At 38.6% G+C, this 23146-nt stretch overlaps 1 protein-coding gene across 4 annotated transcripts in view; it reads left to right on the plus strand.

Annotated features, from left to right (window-relative positions):
* The first annotated feature begins 33 nt into the window (after nucleotides 1-33).
* Nucleotides 34-23146, plus strand: part of rnls (renalase, FAD-dependent amine oxidase) — a 56751-nt gene continuing 33638 nt past the window's right edge. The window contains exons 1-4 of one of the 4 annotated variants that reach the window (XM_055175573.2): nucleotides 34-277; nucleotides 925-1030; nucleotides 1129-1274; nucleotides 3562-3723. In XM_055175573.2, the coding sequence (XP_055031548.1) occupies nucleotides 160-277; nucleotides 925-1030; nucleotides 1129-1274; nucleotides 3562-3723 (532 nt within the window). In that variant the 5' untranslated portion in view covers nucleotides 34-159. The remainder of the gene's footprint in view (nucleotides 278-924; nucleotides 1031-1128; nucleotides 1275-3561; nucleotides 3724-23146) is intronic. The other 3 variants (XM_055175574.2, XM_055175572.2, XM_055175571.2) reach the window with 3 other exon arrangements.

Raw genomic sequence — 23146 nt, forward strand, 5'->3', positions numbered from 1 at the left:
GAAGCGATTAACCCAGGGAGTGTTTTGGTTGGCCAACACAATAGGCAATACCGTCAGTCTGATGATTCTTAAAGGGACAGACGTGCTAAACAGTGCGAGATCCTTTAGCAACAAGGATTGCTTTGCTAGTGTACTTTTTGCAGCAGTTTATTTCCTAAAATGTCGCGGGTTTTAATTGTTGGCGCTGGACTTACGGGCAGTATATGTGCTTGTCTGCTGCGGAGGGAACTGCCAAACAAAGTTAATATAGTCGTGTGGGATAAATCCCGGGGTGCAGGTTAGCGTCTTTTGTTTAAAATAACACGCAATGTCCATTTTATACACGGATATTAAGTGACAGTGTTTTTTATAGATTGAAAGCTCCGATTTAGTGATTTGGTCAGCAAACGTTTATTGATTTAGGGTAACAGAAGTCAAAACACTCCTCTAAACTATTAACCTGCTGCCCTGAAGGACGGAGGTCTGCATTAAACCAGATGTTAGCTAATTTAATGCACTGTTAACTTTAATGCACTAAAGTTGTCGCCAGTACTTCAGTATCGTTATATTAAACGGTACGCTTTGCAAACAAAACAAGCAAATCCTCTATAATACAGAATTATGCAGGCAACTCCTGAACTTTGGCCTTTGATTGACAAGACACGCCCACCTCAAATTGATTAGGTTGTGGATGTTTATAGCATAAAACTGTAACAATGTAAAGTTATCCAAGTATTTTACAATTATTCGAATAATTGTAAAAGTTAAATGTAATGTACCAGTGAATGTTTACTATCAACTATGTTGGATACAGTTGTGTGTGTTTTATTTAGATGCTTTGTTTAGTTCATATATTTGGCTATGAACTAATGATATTATGAATATATGATAAAACAAATACTTGTTGTGACCTGAATAGAAAATGCATTAATGTTTATATTATAGGGGGGCGAATGTCCACAAGTCGAAGCCAAAGCAATCCTTCATGCACGGTTGATCTTGGTGCTCAGTACATAAGTGCCACACCATACTATGCCCGTATTCACAGCAGGTGAGCTACTTTTACAAATTATGTCTGGTCTGTTTGTGTTTAATCATGTGAAAATTAATTTAAACTGGGTCCTCATTCATGCTTTCTTGTATTTCTAGTTTTTACGAAGAACTATTAGCACAGGACATTTTAAAACCTCTCGTTGCCCCTGTTGAAGGCATGATGTTAAAGGATGATGGAATTGTGAACTATGTGACGCCTAGGGGCGTCTCCTCCATCGTCAAACACTACCTCAATAAGTCAGGTAGATCATTTCTCTTTAGCTCCAGCCTCTTTACTATCAATTACTCCCTTTTGCTTCTGGTTTTGCTGCAAGGCCTATTGGGTTGATTTTTAGTAATTGATGCTTTCCTGTTTAGGTTTTTGTTTTGGGTATGACAAATGCAAGGCAGTTTATTATATCAACATGTCTGAGTGATTGTAATGCAAAATGCATAAGTCTACATTTCAGTGTTAAAATACAGTAGAAACAAAAAACAGCCTTATGATAATTTTACACAAAAATACTTATGTGTTTTCACAAATTCAGTTAAACATGGCAAGTTTAAATAACCAGTTTTCTTTGTTCATAACGCAGCTGTTTTTCATCAACTGTTTAATGACATAAAATGTGCTGCCAGAAAATTATTTTTGGGTCAGCAAGACCCGAGCCGTCCAGCTGTTGTTCCTTCTAAATGTTACCTATTTAGAAATATGTTCAGTAATTTCCTAGAGAGAGTGCATTTAAGAGAAGAATTTGGCCAGGCAAACTGATTTATGAACCCTAACATCAGGGGGTTTAGTCAGTAATCTGACCGGGCTATTAGAAACAGATCAGGATGTTTTGATATTTTGCATGTGCTGGAATAAAGAAAAAAGCAGGCAGATGAAAGTCCTTTTAATATGTTTAATAAACAACACAGTTACTCAAAGATCAACACGTTATGCATGAGATTTTAATTTGAGCATATGTGACAATGAATATGTGAATAATGGGATTAGGAGCATCAAAGTTTTATTTCAATCATTGATTCATATTATTCATGTTGATATGACCTTACTCAGTCAATGTAAAATATATCAAAATTATATTTTCAGTAAGTATTCTTTTGTGTAAAACTATATGGGGTGGTTTCCCCGACAGGGATTATCTAAAATCAGGACTAGGCCTTAGTTTATGAAATATGACTAATTTTAACAAACATGCCTTACTAAAAACATTACTTGTGTTCATTTCAGAACAAAACAAAGGACACTGATGTATTTTAAGATATGTCAGTGCAAGTTGTTTTCTGTTTGGACAGCTCTTACATTTATTTTAGTCTAGGACTAGTCTAATCCCTGTCCGGGAAGCCGCACCTATATCACAAAAAATACTTTAGCTGTTTCTTAAAGGGACACTCCACTTTTTTTTTAATAATTTTCCAGCTCCCCTATAGTTATACATTCAGCTGTTATGTCTGATATGTCTGGTCTGGCGCTACCACTTTTAGCATAGCTTAGCATAATTCATTGAATCAGATTAGACCATTAGCATCGCGCTAAAAAATAACCAAACTTTTGATATTTCTCCTATATAAAACTTGACCCTTTTGTAGTTACATCATGTGCTAAGTCCGATGGAAAATAAAAGTTGAGATTTTCTAGGCCGATATGGCTAGGAACGATACTCTCATTGTGGCGTAATAATCAAGGACATTGCTGCCGTAACTTTGCTGCAGGAGGCGCAATGATATTACGCACTGCCCGAAAATAGTACCCTTGGTAACTTTCAATAGCAGGGGACTATTTTTGGGCAGTGCGTAATATTATTGCCCCTTCTGCAGCAAAGTTACGGCAGCAATGTCCTTGATTATTACGCCAGTGTAATGCTAAAGGTCTAATCGCATTCGATGGACCACGCCAAGCCACGCCAAAAGTGGCACCGCCAGACCTGGAGATCAACTGAATGGATTCAAAAACAGTAAAAATCAAATGTTTAACTATTGGGGAGCTGGAAATTTAGCATATTTTCAAAAAAAGTGGAGTGTCCCTTTAATCCATTGATATGATGTGCTATTTCTCATATATTTTCCATGTGACTACTGTATGCTACATTCTTTCAACTGTTTTCTTGTTTCTAAGCAATTAAAGGTATGGTTCACCCCCAAAAATGAAAATTCTGTTATAATATTCTCACTTTCATGTTTTTACAAACTGTAATTTTTTTTGTGATAAACACGAAGGGAGATATTTTGAGGAATGTTTGTAACCAAACCATTCATGAGCCTCATTCACTTTCATAGTATTCTTTTTTCCTACTATGGAAGTGAATGGGGCCCATGAATGGTTTGGTTACAAACATTCCACAAAATATCTTCCTTCGTGTTCAACACAAAAAATAAATGAATTTTTTTTAATTTAGTACAGAATTTTAATTTTGGGTAAACTATCCATTTGACACAAAATCCGACCTTTTCCTTCGTGTGACTTTCTCTGGAATTCTCTTCTCTCTTTATTTCATTTTCATCTGGTGTCTGCAACATTGCCAACTGTGCCCCTCCGCCCTCAAGCAGGAGCAGAGGTGCTGTACAACCGACAAGTCACACACATATACCGGAAAGATGCTGGCTGGGAAGTTTGTCCCAATGAGGGAACGCCAGAGCAGTTTGACATAGTAGTCCTTACCATGCCAGTACCACAGATACTCCAGCTGCAAGGAGACGTGGGATCTTGTGAGTATATTACCATACCGTTTACATACGCTTTGGCCTTCAGGAATCGAAATTCAAGTATGGATTTTGGTCTGCTGTGCACCATTGTTTCAAATGTGTTTAAAAGTTTATGTTTTACCTCTCAGCATGAAGCTACAACTGGTTTGTTTTCATAAAGAATATGGGCAGGCTTGCAAATCTTTAACCCTCTCTTGCCTGAATTATGAAAGCACAACATAAAATGGGATATTCAGTAATCCGTTCCACATCTCTTCTACTTTAACAATACATCAGATGGGTAAATAGCCAAATGGTTAGTCTTAGATTTTTCAGATGCACAAGTACATCTCTCCTTAAAATTAGCCAGGGCTCCAGACTAACTTTCTTTACTAGGAGCACAGTGGCCCCAACTGACAATTTTAGGGGCGCAACCAGAAAATTTAGGGGCACACACTGTAAATCATCATGGTAACCAAATATTCACATTTCTACTAATTTCCACTGTATTACTAATAAATACTTTAATGATAGATGCAGAAAGTACAATGTGCTGTTTCAAATTCAGTGTCACATCACAATAAAAAGGTCAAATTTACTGGTCGCACATGTGCGACTTGATGTAAAATTCAGTGGCACACTCTCAAATTTTGGTGGCAAAATGGCACCATTTGGGTGCAGTCTGGAGCCCTGTAAGCAGATTGTTCCAATAACTGGCTGGTAAGCTTTTGAGACCCCATATTAATATCTTAAATTGGGCTCCAGCTATCCAACTGAAGCAGTTGTGTGACAGGTTTTAAGCCCATCATTCTTCATTTTAAAATGGTAATGTGTAAGTCGAAAATTCTGTCAGTATTCACTTACCCATATACACTCACCTGAAGAATTATTAGGAACATCTGTTCAATTTATCATTAATGCAATGGTGTAATGGTGTGGGGGATGTTTTCTTGGCACACTTTATGCCCCTTAGTGCCAATTGGGCATCATTTAAATGCCACAACCTACCTGAGCATTGTTTCTGACCATGTCCATCCCTTTATGACCACAATGGCTACTTCCAGCAGGATAATGCACCATGTCACAAAGGTCGAATCATTTCAAATGAATGGCCCCCACAATCACCAGATCTTAACCCAATAGAGCATCTTTGGGATGTGGTGGAACAGGACTTCGTGCCCTGGATGTGAATCCCACAAAACTCCATCAACTGCAAGATGCTATCCTATCAATATGGGCCAACATTTCTAAAGAATGCTTTCAGCACCTTGTTGAATCAATGCCACGTAGAATTAAGGCAGTTCTGAAGGTGAAAGGGGGTCAAACACAGTATTAGTATGGTGTTCCTAATAATCCTTTAGGTGAGTGTATACATACCCTTATTTCAAGCCTACGTGACGTTTTGATATGGACACAGAAGGTAGAATGTTAGTGACTGCTAGCCTCAGTCCCCATTCACTATCATGGTATCTTATTCTCTATACATTAAAAGTAAATGGTGACTAAAACAGGCAGGCCCACAACACCTCCTTATATGGTCAAAGAAGTCATGCAAACATGCCACACATTGACTAAATTAAAATTTTCTCTTTAAGTACAAAAATATGGAAATGGAGGAGTCAGTTCTGGGTCTTCTGGGTGTTAGCGATTCTGAGAAACCGTGAATAATGGAGAGCGCGAGGAGAAAGTCACAGCCTCTGAATAAGAGCTGCATCGCAAATTAAAGAATGAATGAAAAATGAAATGAAACAGCTGAAATGGTAGAAGTGTTGCTAGCTAAAAAAAAGTAAATGGTTGTGGTACAGAGCACAAAAGTAGGGCAGAGACACACGGTTCTCTACACTGTCTATATACTATGAAAAAGCTACACCAGTGCAGCAAAAAATGAATGTGAAGTGTTCTGGATGAAATAGAGGCCATGTGATCAGCGTCACAGTGCAGTTGTACAGGACTTCAAATAAGCAAATGAAATCTGGAGAGGGGCGCAAATGTAAGAGGCCTTATTCTAGCAGGCTTAAGATCATGCACGAGACGAAAAAAATGCTGGTTTGCTTGTTGATTTATTTTCTGGTAGACTCCAGTGAATGTTGGACCTCATTTGACAGGTTTTTTATCAAATCATCAGGGTTTTTTTGAAAACCACTTCAACAAGACAAGGCTCTTTGGACTCTTTTAAGTGTTACATAGTTTTGTGTCATGGCTGGTTTTATTGTGAGAACGTCCATGTGTTCGGAAAAGCACTGCTCCTCGGAGACACATTAAATCAATTTCCTTAAATTCCTTCAATCTTTAGATCTTCCATTTCTAGTAAGTATGTTTTTCATTTATTTACTTCATTTGTTACATTTTCATCTCACTACAGCTTTGTTTTTGTAAAAAGTTATTCACAATTTTTAAAACTATATAAATCTTCTGAGGGGGAAAAAAAGCTTTTAGGACTTACAGTATATGATAAGCATTATATTTCACATATTATGTTGCCTAATGTGGCACTTTAACTCGGCAACATTTATCCATGATTGACAAGTGCAATTTGTTTAAATTTTCCCATGACTGCATACCTACGTTGCAGCTAACATCATAATGCATCCATATGCTATTACGTTCATATTCTGAAAAACAATTGTGTAATACCAGCACCTAACATGTTTTATTTTGTTGTTGATTTTTGTCCTCATTGGAGCCAAGCATTAGAAGGCCATAGATCTCTGATCTAATTTTGCCATGATGTCACCATAAAGTGCTTTTACATTTGTAGTGGCATCTGCTGGACAGTTGGTGGCAGCAGGCAGGTATGAGCCACTGCCCCTTGCACACTTGCAATGATGCCATCTGGAAGTAATTTTGACAGATTCAAGCTGCATGTTTGAAAAAAATCAAGCCTAGACATCCTGATTCATGACAGCTTGATTCTAAAAGAAATCTTATTTTGTATTTAACATGTGTGAAAATTAATTATTAACGCAATTAAGTAAAATTGTTACAGTTAAAGGAAAGTATGCAACACACCATATAGAAAAACTTTTTTATTCATTTTTCATTCCAAAATTTGCAAATAATATTTTGGTACACAAATAATGTAAAAGCATCTATAAGTACTGTTCATTGTTAGTTCATGTTAGCTAATACATTAACTAATTATAACAAATACAACCTTACTGTAAAGTGTTACCAGATACTGTATTGTCATTGTAATGTTTAACAGGGCTCCAGACTGCCACCAAAGTTTGAGAGTGTGCCACTAAATTTTACATCCAGTCGCACATGTGCGACCAGTAAATGTGACTTTTTTTGTGATGTGACACTGAATTTGAAACGGCACATTGTACTTTCTGCATCTAGCATTAAAGTATTTATTAGTAATACAGTGAAAATTTGTAGAAATGTGAATATTTGGTTAGCATGTTGATTTACGGTGTGTGCCCTACATTTTCTGGTTGCACCCCTAAAATTTTCAGTTGGGGGCCACTGTGCTCCTAGTGAAAAAAGTTAGTCTGGAGCTCTGTTTAATGTCTGATTATAAAGTAAAAGTATGAAGATAATTCTGAGTGATCAGTGTAGCAGAATAAGATACTGAAGATGAAATAATAAAGTCTCAGTCTAGTCGTTAACTTTCTTTTCGCTGATTTTTGGCTTTCAATGTGAATGGGAAATGTGTGTTATTTGCAAAAGATAAATGAACTCTATTGCATGTATCACGACTGATTTGTTGTTGATATTACTGAACGTTTATGGGTTAGTGCTTTGAACAGGGCCGTGGAACGCAGGGTTACAGGGGGTTTGTCGGTTTTCACACCATAGACTGTAAAAAAAGATGGACGACGCGACGTCGCCTCCCAATGAATTGAAGCAAAAAATGTCCGACCACGGTCGCCGCCATGTTACATAAAAAGGTCAGTTTGGGGCCAAGGCGTGCGCAGAAGGAATCGTCCGTTGAGCCAGAGGCGGAGCCGCGGTATCAAACTTCCGCTCAAACGCTCGCATGGCCAATTCAACCACGCCAATCATAATGACACGCCCCATTTCTATAGCATCAAATTACAAGCTAAAATGAAACTTATCACAAAAATGAACACTTGAACATATATCAGCGTGATAACAACTACTTGAAAGGACCAAAACCATCTTTCGAAAACTTTTATTGGAAGTGTAAATATTTTTTTTATTTAGAGCAGAGTCCCATTCATTTGAATGGAGGGGGCGGGGTTATGACTTGTACTGCAGCCAGCCACCAGGGGGCGATCAAAGAGCCAGAGGCTTCACTTTTCAAGGCTTATGAGGCACACCCGGTTTACACGTGCAACTTTGCACAACTTAAGTTCCAAAACCTTAATGCATTTTGTTGCAAGACACTTCCTGAAAGATTTGCTTGGTTTTTATATAGAAATTTCCCACCTTACTGTTCTCATGCTTTTCATCACACGCTGCAACAATTTCTTCAGCTTTTCTTTAATTCTAGCCTTTGATGTACCAATATTGTACCAGCAGCCAGAAATTCACATAAGTGATTTGAGATGGAGTGACTTAACAACGTCCTCTGGTTTTTCTCCATAGTAATTCACCAATAAAGAAACAGACACCTTTGGCTCGGGAAACATGACACACACATGCAGGCATACTGTATACACACCCTTGGAACAAACACAATCTAAAAGTAGTTTAATGTAAAACACTTGGCCTATGTATTTAGGGCAAACTGTTAGCCACAAGTGTAGCACTGGCTTTTGGTGCGCATCAGAGGATGTAATCTGTAACAGGTGGTCAGTTTTGTTCCCAAAGATGCAGTAAGAGGCTGAATAAGTACATTTCAAAATTAGAATCTGATAAAAATTCACTTCCACTTTGGCAAGTTGCTCAAGCTTATGTTAACCCATTTCTGCTTTTGCGGTTTAAGACTGAGAAGATCTAAATGAGGAACCTGTCCCTATGCCTAAAAAAACTGAACAAGCATTTCAGTCAGCTTTTCTTTTGTCTAGTATACAACATTGAGCATGTGCTTAGCCCCTGCTATATGAATATAAAATGTGAATATGTTAGCTTTGCTTATCCTATTTGATTAGTTATTTATTCTTCATTTCATACAGCATAATAATCACAGAAAAAATGCCTCAGATCTGTAGACTGCAGTTTACTTTCCTTTTACAAGCATTAGACGATCATTCCTCTTTACAGTATTTGACATTAAACCTGGGAATCTTGAATGTAAACATTTGCATATCTCCAGATCGCAGCTTGATGGTATCGCAGTCCTTTCAAAATCATGCATCTCTATATTTTGGATTATTATTTTTGTCATAAACCATTATTATTAATCACACTTTATGTATGTCGGTAGGTTTTGCAAATATTTAACCAATAAAGCATTTCTTGAAAAAGAGTGAATTTGGACATACAAGCTTTCGGAAGGAGTGCGACAATATGTAAAGACCCCAATAAATCTTTTAACAAGTGCACTGTAACTCAACTACTTGGGGCATTGCGTTAACTGCTCAAAAGGTCATGGGTTTAATGCCAAGAAACGCACATATTGATTAAATGTATGGGTATTTTAGATGAGGCATAAAAAAGTCTCAACCTTTATTTAAAGGGCCAGTAGGCTTTATGTGTGTCATAGCTATGGTCTGTGATTTGCTACTCTAAATCATTTTAACTGTAAAGCATTTGATTGTTAGCCTGGGTTTCCTGATGCTGCCTTGCACACAAATTTATTTGCATGGAAACTATGGACTTTTTTGCCCCTGAAATAGGGAGCCAATCACAGAATGGGGATGGGGCAGCGAGACGATGACAACGTCTATGCGACACACCCAAGCAGTTTTGTTTATCCAACACAGCAGACGCTAAGTTAATTTTTGATGCAGCCTTAGATAGTTTTCAAAGTATTTTTAACGCAGGTAAAAAAAAGAGCAACTTTTGGCGTTAAACAATTTCATATCCAAAAAGGATGTTTGACATGATAGCCAAATGTTTGACATGATAGCCATGGAGTTTTATAGGACCAACCTGCTAGGCATCGTCGTCGACGAAGTACAATTAAAGCAACACTAGAGTTTTTGCCCTTGCTCCCCCTACAGGTTAGAAGTGTAATTGTCCATTACCACTGTCGTAAATACTGCAGCATAGCTGGCTCTGATTGGATTGTAGGTCTGCCGTGAAGCAAGTTTTTTTAGTTTTCACTCGAACTACAGGACCGCGACCCGACAGTTGGAAACTTCTTTAGTGCGGTGTTGGCCGATAGAGGGCTGCAAAGCGAATGTGAAAGTGCCGTTCACCCTGTTTCGAGTGGATGAACGACTGAAACTTTTTGGAAATGTTATTATAGGGTAAAAAAAACCTCTTTGTTGTTGCTTTAACTTATAAATGGTAAGTGGTATTTATTAATATGATATTGTCATTATGCCTGTACTGTGATTGTCACAGTGCCACTAAATTGTGTTGCTTTTCAATATCAATATACAGCTACCGGTTCAGTAGCATAGCTTTCAGCGTTGTGCACGCCACCCGAAAAAACGCTGTTTACGTTTGAATTGATGTCGCTCTACATACGTCATCTGGTATAATTGAAATGACTGGTATGACTTTGAGCTACGTACAGACGCATTTGATAGACATTTGTAGTGCCCAATAAACGGCTCTGGGCATTCGTAAACCCCGCCTCAAATAGGAGAAAATGAGCATGTGGTTCCCAGACCAAGTCTCATTCTCTATGAGACTGGTCTGGTGTTAGCCAGGCTATTTGATTGTGTATGGCAGGATGAGTCGTCATTATTTTTTGTCTGATTTATTTTGGTGCGATTCATTTATAAATGGCCTCAAAGCTGACACTTATTGACTAAAACCCACACACCTCATGTTTTGATTTCATGGACATCTGTAGCAGATATCTTTGTAGCAGCCTGAGCCATCGACTCGTTCAATTTCTCTCAATGAGTAAGGGTGTGTCCACACCCTTTCCCATTGCAAAGTCCATGCTTTTACTTCCTATCCAACATGCTGACGGGTCTGTCCGGGTGCACCAAACTTAGCAAGCCTTTGTGCTGAAAGTGATTACATCATTGCGATGAAACATGGCATTTTTCGCAGCTAACCTCTGCGAGGACTTACATTCGTGTGAATCTTTTCCACAGCTCGGATCCCTGATGTCCTTGAAACTCTGCTGATGTTGAGAAACATGATTCTTCATTTCTAATGAAATTAAAGCTCTATATTTGGCAGACTCGCTCTCTCATGTGGTAATCAGTCTCCCCGGCTGTGTTATTTGATTTGGGGCCTGGCTGCGCGAGATAGGTAGCACGCTGATTGTTTCGCCTTTTTCCGTTCGTCTTTTAAGAGCGGTTGTTAATCAGTGGATATGATAAAAGGTATGACAGTATGCATCATTAAACCTAAAATGGAGCCCCTTTTGTTTCCCGTCACCAAACATAAATATCCGAGCGTATCATTTTGCTTGCAATTACCTCGTGCTCCATCCCATGCTGGGAATACAATAAATGTGTCGAGTTACATCATCCCTTCTCTCGCTTAGAGATTCTCTTTTTGTCTCCCATTGAGTGGCTGTCTGGGTTGGCTGCTTTCAAGTCTGTGAGTCTGGCGTGATGTAATGCCTTGCACCGACTCCTGACAGAAATGCACGCTTATTTCCCCTGCACTGTCTGGACGCTGCGTGCTAAATGGACACTTAGTCCTTTTCTCTATACAGCGCTCTCAAAGGCACTCAAGAGTCCAAACAATAGAAGGATAGTTTTTTCCTATGTTTATAATTTGGTTGCTTAACCCTGTCAAAGTAGCACTCAATTTTTGTTGACACTTGATGCTGTGCTTTTGTTCTGCTGTTCCTTAGTGTCACATGTTGATGTTTAAAACCGATGGCGTTGTTTGACAGATAATGTCAGTTTTAAATGCAGAAGAGCACTGGAGATAATGAAGTATTTACCATTAGCAATTCAATTTCATTCGTTCTGTCAGTCAAAAGCAAAGAGTACTGAGCTTATGGATGTTAGCTGTAAAATATCACAGTTTGATGTCTCTTCAGACAAAACCTCTTTCAGGAAACTATGCAAAACAGGAGGAAGAGGTAACATGCACAAAACTACTAAAATTAAAGTCACACCCCAATATAGCATGTGAGAAATATCCAAACCGCAGAGTTGTGTGTGTAAAACCTGACTGAAGAGGCTCGAAATAATCCCACCAACGGTGTGCCAAGAAGAGCAAATGTCATTTTTTTATAGTGCCATGATCTGTAGTTGGATTAAAATGGATGATGAATAAGGAGCGAATAGTTCACTAAATTAAGAGGAATTTGTGGTTCATGTCTCTGACTTGGAGAAAAAGAGGTTCTTTTGACAAGGCCAGGAAAGGCCTGGGCTAAGTCGTACTCCTAATAGCACTTCCCTTGCCGAGCCATCTCTTCAACTGGAATGGTCTTTTATAAGTGATGGCTTCTCTCGCGCATTTGCATGCCAGTTCTCTGCATGATCTGCTTTATCGTGCACTGCTGATTTAACTTTAGCTACACCACACAAAGAAATGAAACTGCCTTAAAACCAGTGCTTTTGTAAAAATAGACCTTGTCCTGGAATACCAAAGGTTTCTCGCTGAACCTGGTTTGGTTTCACACCATTTAGTTGTACATTCGAGGATGCCCGAATACATTCGAGGAAGCTTACAGTACTACTTTTCAAAAGTATTGTTATTATTATTATTAATGTAGAAGCGCTCTGAAAATTTTATTGATGTTTTGTAACGTGTTCAACGTGTCTTCCTAGGCTAGCTGTGAACATTTACTTTGTCTTTAGATGTAGTTGTCATCAATTAAATTACCTTTTCATTTGAAAAACCAATTACAATCCTGCAGACAATTATTTTTATCATTAGCATCACTAATATGAAAAATATTGATATGTATATTTGCCAGTGGCGGCCGGTGACTTTTTTTCGAGGCCGCTCGATGCGAAGTCCGTCACAACATGTATGTAGCCCATCATGTTTGTGGTTCCTTTTTTCAAATATGTGTTCTGTGCATCGAGAGATCATGCATCACGTGTCTTGTCAAAATAAGTGCCTGCTGCAGATGCGTCTAAAGGGTTTATGATAAAAGAGAGATAAAATTCTCGCGTTTGCCAGAAATTTGCATAATCTCATGTGTAATCAGAGTTTACTGTTAAGGGAGTGTCTTGCGTGTATTTTGTGAACGTGAGCGTCTCTTTAATCATAAACGGTTTTGACGCGTATGCAACAGGCACTTATTTTGACAAAACACGTGATGCACATGGTTCACATGACGCAACAAACACATTTTGAAAACGCAAGCAACACACATGACACACCCCAAACACTTATTTTGAATTAGCGCCCCTCGGATGAGCAGTCACAAGCCGCCACTGATATTTGCTTAAAGAGGGAGTCTAATGGTATTTCATGCATTTCTGACTTAACACAGTTAAAGAGTTGGATTCCTCATGCTAAACATGGACAAAGGTTCAAAGAACCATTTAGACGTATGATGGAGTTTTTTGTGCCAAATGCACTTCATCGGGGTTTGGACAAGTTTCGGAAAGTTTTATTCGACTACCGATTCTGTTGCATAACGAGTGCTGGAAAACACACTGGAAATCCTTATATGGGCACTTCACCTGAAATAGCACACACACGCCAAGAACTGACATGAAATCAACGTCACCAAAGAAGTGTGTTGTTGTTTGTAGGGGAATTTAAGCTTGTTTAGCTTCCCAAAGAACCCAGAATTATGGAAACAACGGATGTAGTTTGTTTATCCGGGATAGAAGCGTAGTTGGGCAAGTGTGTTTGTTTAACGCTGGATTTTGTAAAACAACCAGGGCATAGGCGGTAAAACTGCATCAAATGTCTGTGTTTTGTTGCCAATCGGCACATAAGTGCATGTAATGTAAACGACACAAACATGTCCTAAATCATAAGTTATCCAGAGATAGTGAGATAATGTTTTGTGTGTTTCTTGCTCATGACTCGCTCTTTCCGCGGTAGGCTAAAAATCCAGGAGCTTGGCTTTTTTGGAAAGTAGCAGTATAGTTGATCTGTCTATTATAGATCTGATAAATCTAAAGACTAGATCTGATAAACCAAAGGCAGATATGAAGGATGCGATACTACAGATTTTAAGATTAACAGGAGATTAGCAGAAACGTTGTAGTGTTATTTGACCTTTAATAGGACTATATAAATATTTCATTATGAAAAAAAGTTGATATTACAGTTAATATCGCTAATATACTTTTTATGAAAAATCTGATATCCAATGTTTATAATAGCACTATGAATTTAATAAAACATAACTGTGGTGTATGACACCTGAGTTCAGTTTCTCTAGCCACACCAAGGCCTGATTACTGCCACACCTGTTTGCAATCAAGAAATCACTTAAATAGGACCTGCCTGACAAAGTGAAGTAGACCAAAAGATCATCAAAAGCTACACATCATGTTGAGATCCAAAAAAATTCAGGAACAAATGAGAAAGAAATTGAGATCTATCAGTCTGGAAAAGGTTATAAAGCCATTTGTAAAGCTTTGGGACTCCAGCAAACCACAGTGAGAGCCAGTATCTACAAATGGTGAAAACATGGAACAGTGGTGAACCTTCCCAGGAGTGGCCGGTTGACCAAAATTACCATAAGAGCGCAGCGACGACTCATTCAAGAGGTCACCAAAGACCCCACAACAACATCCAAAGAACTGCAAGCATCGCTTGCCTCAGTTAAGGTTAGTGTTCATGACTCCAGCATAAGAAAGTGACTGGGCATAAATGAGTTTCAAGATGAAAACCACTGCTGAGCAAAAAGAACATAAAGGCTTGTCTCAGATTTGCCAGAAAACATCTTAATGATCTCAAAGACTTTTGGGAAAATACTCTGTGGACTGATGAGACAAAAGTTGAACTTTTTGAAAGGTGTATGTCCCATCCCGTGTATGTAAAAGTAACACAGCATTTTAGAAAAAGAACATCATACCAACAGTAAAATATGGTGGTGGTAGTGTGATGGTCTGGGGCTGTTTTGCTGCTTTAGGACCTGTAAGACTTGCTGTGATTAATGGAACCATGAATTCTGCTGTCTACCAAAAAATCCTTATGACTGCTTTTCCACAAGTTAAATAGGTGTATGAGTTTCATAAAACCCGTTTCAAAAGTTGTTTGCTCGAAATAGCTTGTAGGAAAAGATTGTTACCCATCTCTAGTAGCCTCTGTTTCAGTGCGTTTTGAGGTGGTCATTGCGCGTCATGTGCGCATGCGCAATGGTATCGTGAGCAGTACAGACCATACTGTGTTATTATTTTTATATATTATTATTAACGGTTTATGTTGCCAACAGACAAATCAAGCAAAAACGTATTACTAATAAGTACATTCCAGGAGAAGAAACTCGTGACACATAATGATTCCAGAGTAAATTGTGATGTAGCAGTCTCAACAATACACTCGTTTTGCCCTGGAAAACGCTAACATATTCCCGTTATAAAACCTTTTCAAACGCATTATTTTGGCAAAACTCTTTTAGTTTGGCAAAGCACTATTACTTAGTTCATGTTGAATTGTAAAATAAAGCAGTTACATTTTTTTAAAAACTTTTTTAGCGAAACCATGCTGCAAACTATCTAGCCTGCAAAAAAATCTATATAGCCTACTATCTACAAACATTAATAGTATTAACATTACTATACATCGTTTAAAAGGTATAACTTACGGGTTTAGCATCAGTATATGGTCTCTGTTTTGAGATACAGATGCTCTAGCATCATAAATGTAGTATTTTGTTACAGAAGATGACAACATGCAGAATATAAACGTGACTTCTTACCTTTGTGTTGATATAACGATCGCAAATCGAATCCAGTCTGTTTCAGATGTGTGAATAACCCATGAAAACCGTCTAGAATACATCCAATGACCATTTTTGTCCACAAATGCGTATAATCTGTGAAATATAGATATATAGTCTGTTGTTTACATCAGATTTAGCATGAACGTCTTGTAGTAGAATATAATATACAATCTGAGGACTATTTACGTTGTAACTGTATATGAGATTACACTTTAGGTTCCAATAAACACGTGTTAAGACTTTGTTTTTAAAAGTAAGCGGGAGTATAATACATAATATCCAAATAGCCCTTTTATTTCCATGAGACATGATAACAGTATAGAGGATATCAGCGAAGTGACTGCTCTCTAGATACCTGGTGGGTGGAGACCTGGGTAGTGGGGTGGTGGGCGGAAAATGAATGACGACAAGGCTAGTTACGTCACAACGAAGCTGATTTTGAAATGGTGCAATCTGAGACTCAAGGCAGAGGACATTCAAAAATCTGTCTCTCACTCAAAACAGCATGGATGGATTTTTTTCCAAGTTTATATGCATGTGGAAGCACCAAAGACACAAAAGAACACTCCAAAACCCAGAAAAAGTTCTAAATGAAATGTTGTAAACATAGTAGGTGTTAATGTACGTTCCCTAACTCAGACTTAGTATAATCACAATGTTAGTGTCATTGTAGCGAAATAACTAGCAGTTCGGTCAGGCTGCTAAAGACGCCATTTCAACATACGTCACACACTCCGTTGCTCTGATTGATCGTAGGTCTATATCCAATTGAGTGCAGAGGCATTTTTGGTTGAGACACGCCCCATAATCATAACCCAATGGAGCGGTATCAGACTCAAATTCTGACTAGAATTGAGTATGACAACGTCAGGCTAGTGTGAGAAACATGCCAAAAAAAAATAAATTAGGAAGGGGGCCAACACTTTATCACACCACTATGTCTATAGCATTTTGCTAGGCTGTGCTTTCGACAATGCGCGTACATTTGCATAGGCTACACGTAAAAAAACAGACTATACTCCGGGCCTACCACATACCTACACTTAAACTCTACAACCACTGACTTAATTACTTATTAATAAGCATGAAATTAGAAGTTTATTAAGGCATAGATTATGTTTTTCTTCATACTAAATTGTTACCATGTATACCATGTATAAAGCTGCTTTGCAACAATGCAAAACTGTGTTTGAATTGAAACAAATCTGCAATTTTTTAAATAATGTCCCTGATCTGCCATTGTTCGGACAAACAGGTAGTCCTTCCCCATACTAACACTATTGGTTGAGCTTCTATAGTTGTGTCGTGCAGGTCAGGATGCTAAAGTAAACTGAGCAACTGAGTGTTTTAATAGTGCCACAGAACTAATGTTTACTCCCTTTTAGGAAAGCAACCATCCAGTGGCTTATTTGTAGCAAATTATTCTGGCATGGGGAAAACATTTTCACAGAAAATTAAATGAAACGCTCTACTGTTGCAGATCTGACCAATTCCAGATTTTTTGCTAAAATGTTGAATAGCATCATGAAATCTGAGTTTTTCTCTTGATGTAATTTACTATAATTTAGATAACTGATTATGTTGCCACACTAAAGCAGCTCTTATTTGCTCTCGAATGAGTCTGAAGTCAGAAATGGGCCATATTGATTTCCTATACCACACCACTATGCCAGATAGCTCACACACCATCCAAGTTTATGATGAAAGCTTTTCACATCGCCCATTAGTTAAAAGCGAGGTCTGCGCTTTAACACAGGTTTGAATGTACAACTCATTCTGTTCAGGCAACATTCTGTGAAAGAAATAGGCCACCTTTGACCCACTGCTTAAAATAACTTGTGGCTTGACGTCAGTGCTGAAGCCCTCAGGTGGCTGCCCTAAATGTCTCTGTTTGGTCCCAAATTACACTCGAGCTATCTATAAAACAGACCGCTTGGACGTTCTGGCAGTCGCCTTGTTTATTTACCAGATATTTTAGACGACATCACAGTGGATTCGTCTTCTTTTACCTGGCTGCACAAAAGTGTCCATTATTGCCCTGTTTGTGGGAAAAGGTGAAAATATGTCCCTCCAGTGAAGACATTAATAAACATCCCTAAAAACATGTGCAGCTTTAAAGTGGCCTGCAGCGGTGGAAGCGTATCCGTCTTTCCAGCGGCCAGGGCTCAAACTCCGGATATAAAGAGCTGAGATGTTTTCATTTATAGTATCGGCCAAAGCCAGCAGTTTATGCCTAATCTGTAGCTGGCCTCAAAACCTGAATGTGTGATATAGTGGGAACCATTATAAGTAATGTGTGTCTTCTGTCATAATAATGAGCTTATTTGTTAATAGCTAATGCATTAGGTATAGTGAACATGTTTTGATTTAATTTATATTGTTTTATAATGCCAACGCAATCTCATGGCAATTCATATACTGTATGTTTTATGAGAGGGCTAATTTGTATTAATTCATATGACCAAATTCGTACATTTTTGTTAAGATTTTCCTTCTTGTTTGGTTTAGGGGCGGGTTTAGGGTTGGAGTTTCCTTAGAGAGATAGTTCACTTGAAAATAAAACTAGTGTCATTAATGACTTGCCCTCATGTCGTTCAAAACTCGTAAGACCTCTGTTCACCTTTGGAAACACAGTTTAAGATGTTTTAGATTTAGTCCGAGAGCTTGTTGACCCTTCTTAAAAATCTACATACGGTACACTGTCCATGTCCAGAAAGGTAATAAAAACATCATCAAAGTAGTCCATGTGACATCAGTGGGTCACGTGACTGCAATGGATGACGTATGACGCGGCTGACGTGTTAAATGGTGCGCCCTAGCTGTTTTTTTTTGTGCGCCCGGGCTTCGTTCACAGTCTGAGGGAGACGCACGCTGTAAGTTTGAGAAAAAAAACTTCGCAAACATGTCTGAGGATAACACGTCATCCGCAGTCACGTGACTTTAGTCTTGCGCATGCGCTTTTTGCTTTTTACGATAATTGTTTGTTGTTGCATGATTAATTTTAAACGAATTCATACGAATAAGCCAACTCGTAAATTTATATGAATTCTCGTGAGATCAGGCTGATATTACATAACTGTTAAAGCGTTGGTTCACCCCAGAATTAAAACTTTTTTCATTTATTACTCACCCTCATGTCGTTCCACACCCGTAATTGCGGATTTGGTTACTGTGTTGTGTGCTTTTTGCGTACTTTGTTGAGCTATTTGTATATGTACAGACTTGGCATGTGTTAAAAGTTATGGCACATTCAAAATCAGAAGTGCCGTCAGTTGAGGTTGGGTTTCTTTCACAACCAAGCACACCGAATCCAACTTGAAAGGCTGTCATGAGCTAATTTCAATCACCTTTAATGAAATCACATGGCAAAATAAGAGGGGTGATTTATCAGTGTTTGGATACATCAAATGTACGCCAAATGTTTTCAGACAACTTGGAGGCATCTGTACTTTTGCTGGCCTTGGCTGCTTTAATTGCGTACATGAGATAAAGTGCTCTTGCATCCAGGTGGTTTGGCAGCGCTAGCTTCAGCTTGCCTTGGCACCCACAGCGCAGATCTTAATGGCTAAGGCACTGCTTTATTTTTCCAAGCGACTTGAATATAACCTGGCACTCGGTGAGCAGTTGGAAAAGCAATTCAGGTCTCTTCCCTCCTGACATGCCGTAGATCAACATCATCGCATGTCATTTCAGCAAACTCATGTTAAAACGGGGTCCATTAGGAGCCACGGCTAATGATGGACCTCGCTCCTGTGCGAAGCCGGACTCGGTCCCCCTTCACTTCACCCGGACTAATAAATACTTCTTATTGTTGGATAAGTTCACCAACAAGTGCATTAAAGGTTAGCTAAGCAACACTCGACTCCCTTTTTTGTTTTGTTTTTATTTATCTTCCTTTTTAGTTTTGGGAAGTCTTCCAGAACCTCTCAGGCAAATATTAAATCAACCTTTAAAGGGCTGAGGGATCATAAATTGGGAAATGGCTCAACTCTCTAGTGCACTCTATATAGCCTTCCAGTATGCTACTCCACTGTGCAGAGTCCCAGAGGGTAGCAGCAAAGGCCAGCCCTTCCAGAAAACAATGATGAATACATGGGAGTTGGTGTGCTTGCAACAATGTTGCCTCAAACAATCGAACAATGCCAACCCAAAAAAATGACCACCCAGATTCAAAAATAAGCTTGTTTTGAAGTCCTGTGCATGCTCGACGTGGTTTTTTCATTCAGTATTTCAGCTTGAATTAAAATCAGCCCAGTTGGCCGTCTTTGAGAATGCCAGATCGATACCCATTTGACATTGCCATTTATTCTCAAAGTAAAGAAGACAGGCAAGGACATAAGTGAACAATGAATGATATAGCGCTTTTCCATTGCATAGTACCCCACGGGTTGGGTCAGGTCAGCTTACTTTTGGGTACGTACGTAGTATCCGAACCTTTTTTTAGTGCCACCTCGGTTGGAATTCCAAGCGAGCTGTGCTGATACTAAAACGTGACGTGAAAACACTGTAGATCACTCATTCATCTAAAAGAATCGTCACAACCTGCATCACTGCTTACACAATATTAGCTTTATCTTTGTGCTTACGCTGTCTCGAGATGTCATCTGTGCTTTGTTTTTAGCTGTGAAAAACATCCACAGGGTGAGAATCAGGAATACCACCAGTGTTTTCCTTGCAGTTTGTTGCGGCACATCCGACTGACGTCACGGAGTTCTTGCAGACACTCTCATGTGAGACAGAGGTAGTGATAAATGTGATATGCAAACATTTTTTTCTAGTGGTTAATTTTGATTTTGTGGCGGACTGACAAATAGATGAATATATGTATGGGAAACACTGCCCAACCATGCTCACTCCCACTTTTTGTATGATGTCACAGCAGAAGGCAGCGCAAATATAATGACACGCTTATAATCCCTCCCACTCTGAAGTGGTACTAAACTCAATGGTAAAGCTAACCAAGCTAAAGTAAGGTCAGCTGACACGACCTGGCCCGTGGGGTACTATGCAATGGAAAAGCGCCAATACTAAAAGGGCTTTAGTCTGATTTTGGCCCCTTTTGTTTTTTACATTTCACAAATGTATATGTATATTTACATGAGCTGTAGGAATAGTTTACAATAATGAAAACTATTATTACTCACCATCATTTTATTCAACATTATTTTACTCGACATCATTTGTTTCAAATTGTATGCTGATATTTGTTTCCATGGAGCATAAAAGGATTTTGAAAAGTCTTAACAGGGCTGTTTTTTTACATAAAGACAGTTGTAGTGACCATATATTGTCAAGAAGTCCATACAATTAAACATGTATATTGAAAGCTGGTATATTGAAGCCAGATAGCTTTGTTTAATGAGCTTCTCCTCATTTAAAGCATGTTATTCAGCCTTCCATAGCTTCAACTGTATTACAACTGCCAAGATTTGTTAAAACATTTCTGCTTTTGTGTTTTGCTGAAAAGAAAACTACAGGTTTGGAATGACTTTAATGTTAGGAAATAATGACAGAGCACTAAATGTTCCCTTATTTGTAACTCGCTTAGAATAAAAAATTGGATTAAAAGATTATTTATAACAGATTTATAAAAAAGATTTAGAATATTATGGAAGTTTTATGGATTTTACAATAATTAATGGTGTTTTTTGGTCTTTGTCGTTTTGTGCTGTTAACGCAAAGCTCTTAGCCTGACGTTGTCATACTCAATTCTATTCAGAATTTGAGTCTGAAACCGCTCTATTGGGCTGTTATTATAGGGCGTGTTTAAACCGAACCAGGACAATGGCCCTGTCCCAAATGGCACACTCCGGACTTGTGGTCCTCCTCAGAGTCCACACTTTGATGACATCATGTGGTCCAGACTTTAGGGACCCTTGATGCGAGTCCAAGAGGGTGCACCGGAGATAGGAAGAGAAGTTGTCCGTCAGTGTGAACTCCTCCCTTCTGTTGTCTGATTGGTCCGATTGCTCCTTCGCAAGGACTTCTGTGTTGGTAAAGTGCGCAAAGCCTGCTGCAGTGCGGGCTTTGCCAAAGACTGCATCAGTGGGACAAAGGGGGCTCTGATGAGCACACTTCGAAGCTTAAAAATGAAAGATAGGACACCCTATGGACTCGTGGACTAAGCGAGCACGTGCAATTTAAGGCCACAAGACCGAAAGTCCACATGAAGTGCGCCATTTGGGCCAGGGCCAAAAATGCCTCTGCACTCAATTGGATAGATCTACAACCAATCAGAGCAACCGAGTGTGCGACGTATGTTGAAATGGCGTCTTTTTCAGCCTGACCAAACTGCTAGTTATTTCGCTACAATGACACTAAAATTATGATTATACTGTCTGAGTTAGCGAACGTACATCAACACCTACTATGTTTACAACATTTCATATCACAACATTTTGAGTTATTTACTAAGTCATACAGTCAGACGACCTCATACCATTCGTAAGTTAGATGAACTTCATCCACGGGTTTCCGAAAAGAAGCTGGCAATGACCGCTAGTTACATCCACATTGCCATGCACACTGAGTTTTAATTAAACTTTTGCCGAACCCCAGAGGAGGGACGGCAAAAACATCTTTCCGATCAACAAATGTATTAATCGCTTTTCCCTGTTCCCCTTTAAAAATCAATGCGCCATCGATATCTTTTAGAACAGACTCGATGGTAGAATGTTCACATTTCAATTTTCCAGCGGCAGCCATCTTTGTTGTAAACGGATTCAACTCAAGTGCTCTTTGGTCACGTGGTTGATTACGTTACTGTTGATCATCTGTCCATCATCGTATAAAGCCCTCCCTGACAAGTTGATTGGTCCGACAGTTTTTGTTAAAGCATAGTAGCACCACAACGGAGCGACTCCAGGCTAAATTTCCCCAGCCTACAATGTTGTGGACGGGGCTAAATGCAACTGGCACCCAGGCTACAAAGCTCTACCACAGAGCTACACTGCAAAAAATTATTTCTTACTAAAATATCTAAAAATTCTTAAATTAAGATGTTTTTTCCTTGATGAGTAAAATGACCTAAAAAAATAAGTTATCTGCCAATGAAGCAAAAATATCTGCCAATGAATTTAAGCAAAATTTTTCACCCCATTGGCAGATAATTTTGCTTGTTTTAAGCACACATTCACTTAAAGGAACAGTATGTAGGATTGTGGCCGAAACTGGTATTGCAATCACAAAACTTGTGGCTAAAACTGGTACTGCAATGACACAACTGGTGGCCAATACACAAAATGACAACATAAACATCAGTTGAGGGCTGCAACTCCACTTTTTAAATGACAATATCCTGGCCGGACCGCTGTTGTCAGTGATATAAGTATTTGAAATGAAAATGATTTCTTAATGTCTAGTGACATAACAGGGCCATTTTATGATTAATTTATATAAATTTCTTACATACTGTTCCTTTAAATTGTATTGTTTTGTCTAAAAACTAGACTTATTTTGCTCATTAAGAAAATACATCTTGATTTAAGAATTTTTAGATATTTCTACTGAAAACAAGACAAAAATACTACGTAAGAAAGTTATTTTTTGCAGTGTAGCTCTGTGGTAGTGCTTTGCATTAAAGGCACAAAA

Source organism: Misgurnus anguillicaudatus, chromosome 4 (genome assembly GCF_027580225.2).
Source record: "Misgurnus anguillicaudatus chromosome 4, ASM2758022v2, whole genome shotgun sequence".
Lineage (NCBI taxonomy): Eukaryota > Metazoa > Chordata > Actinopteri > Cypriniformes > Cobitidae > Misgurnus > Misgurnus anguillicaudatus.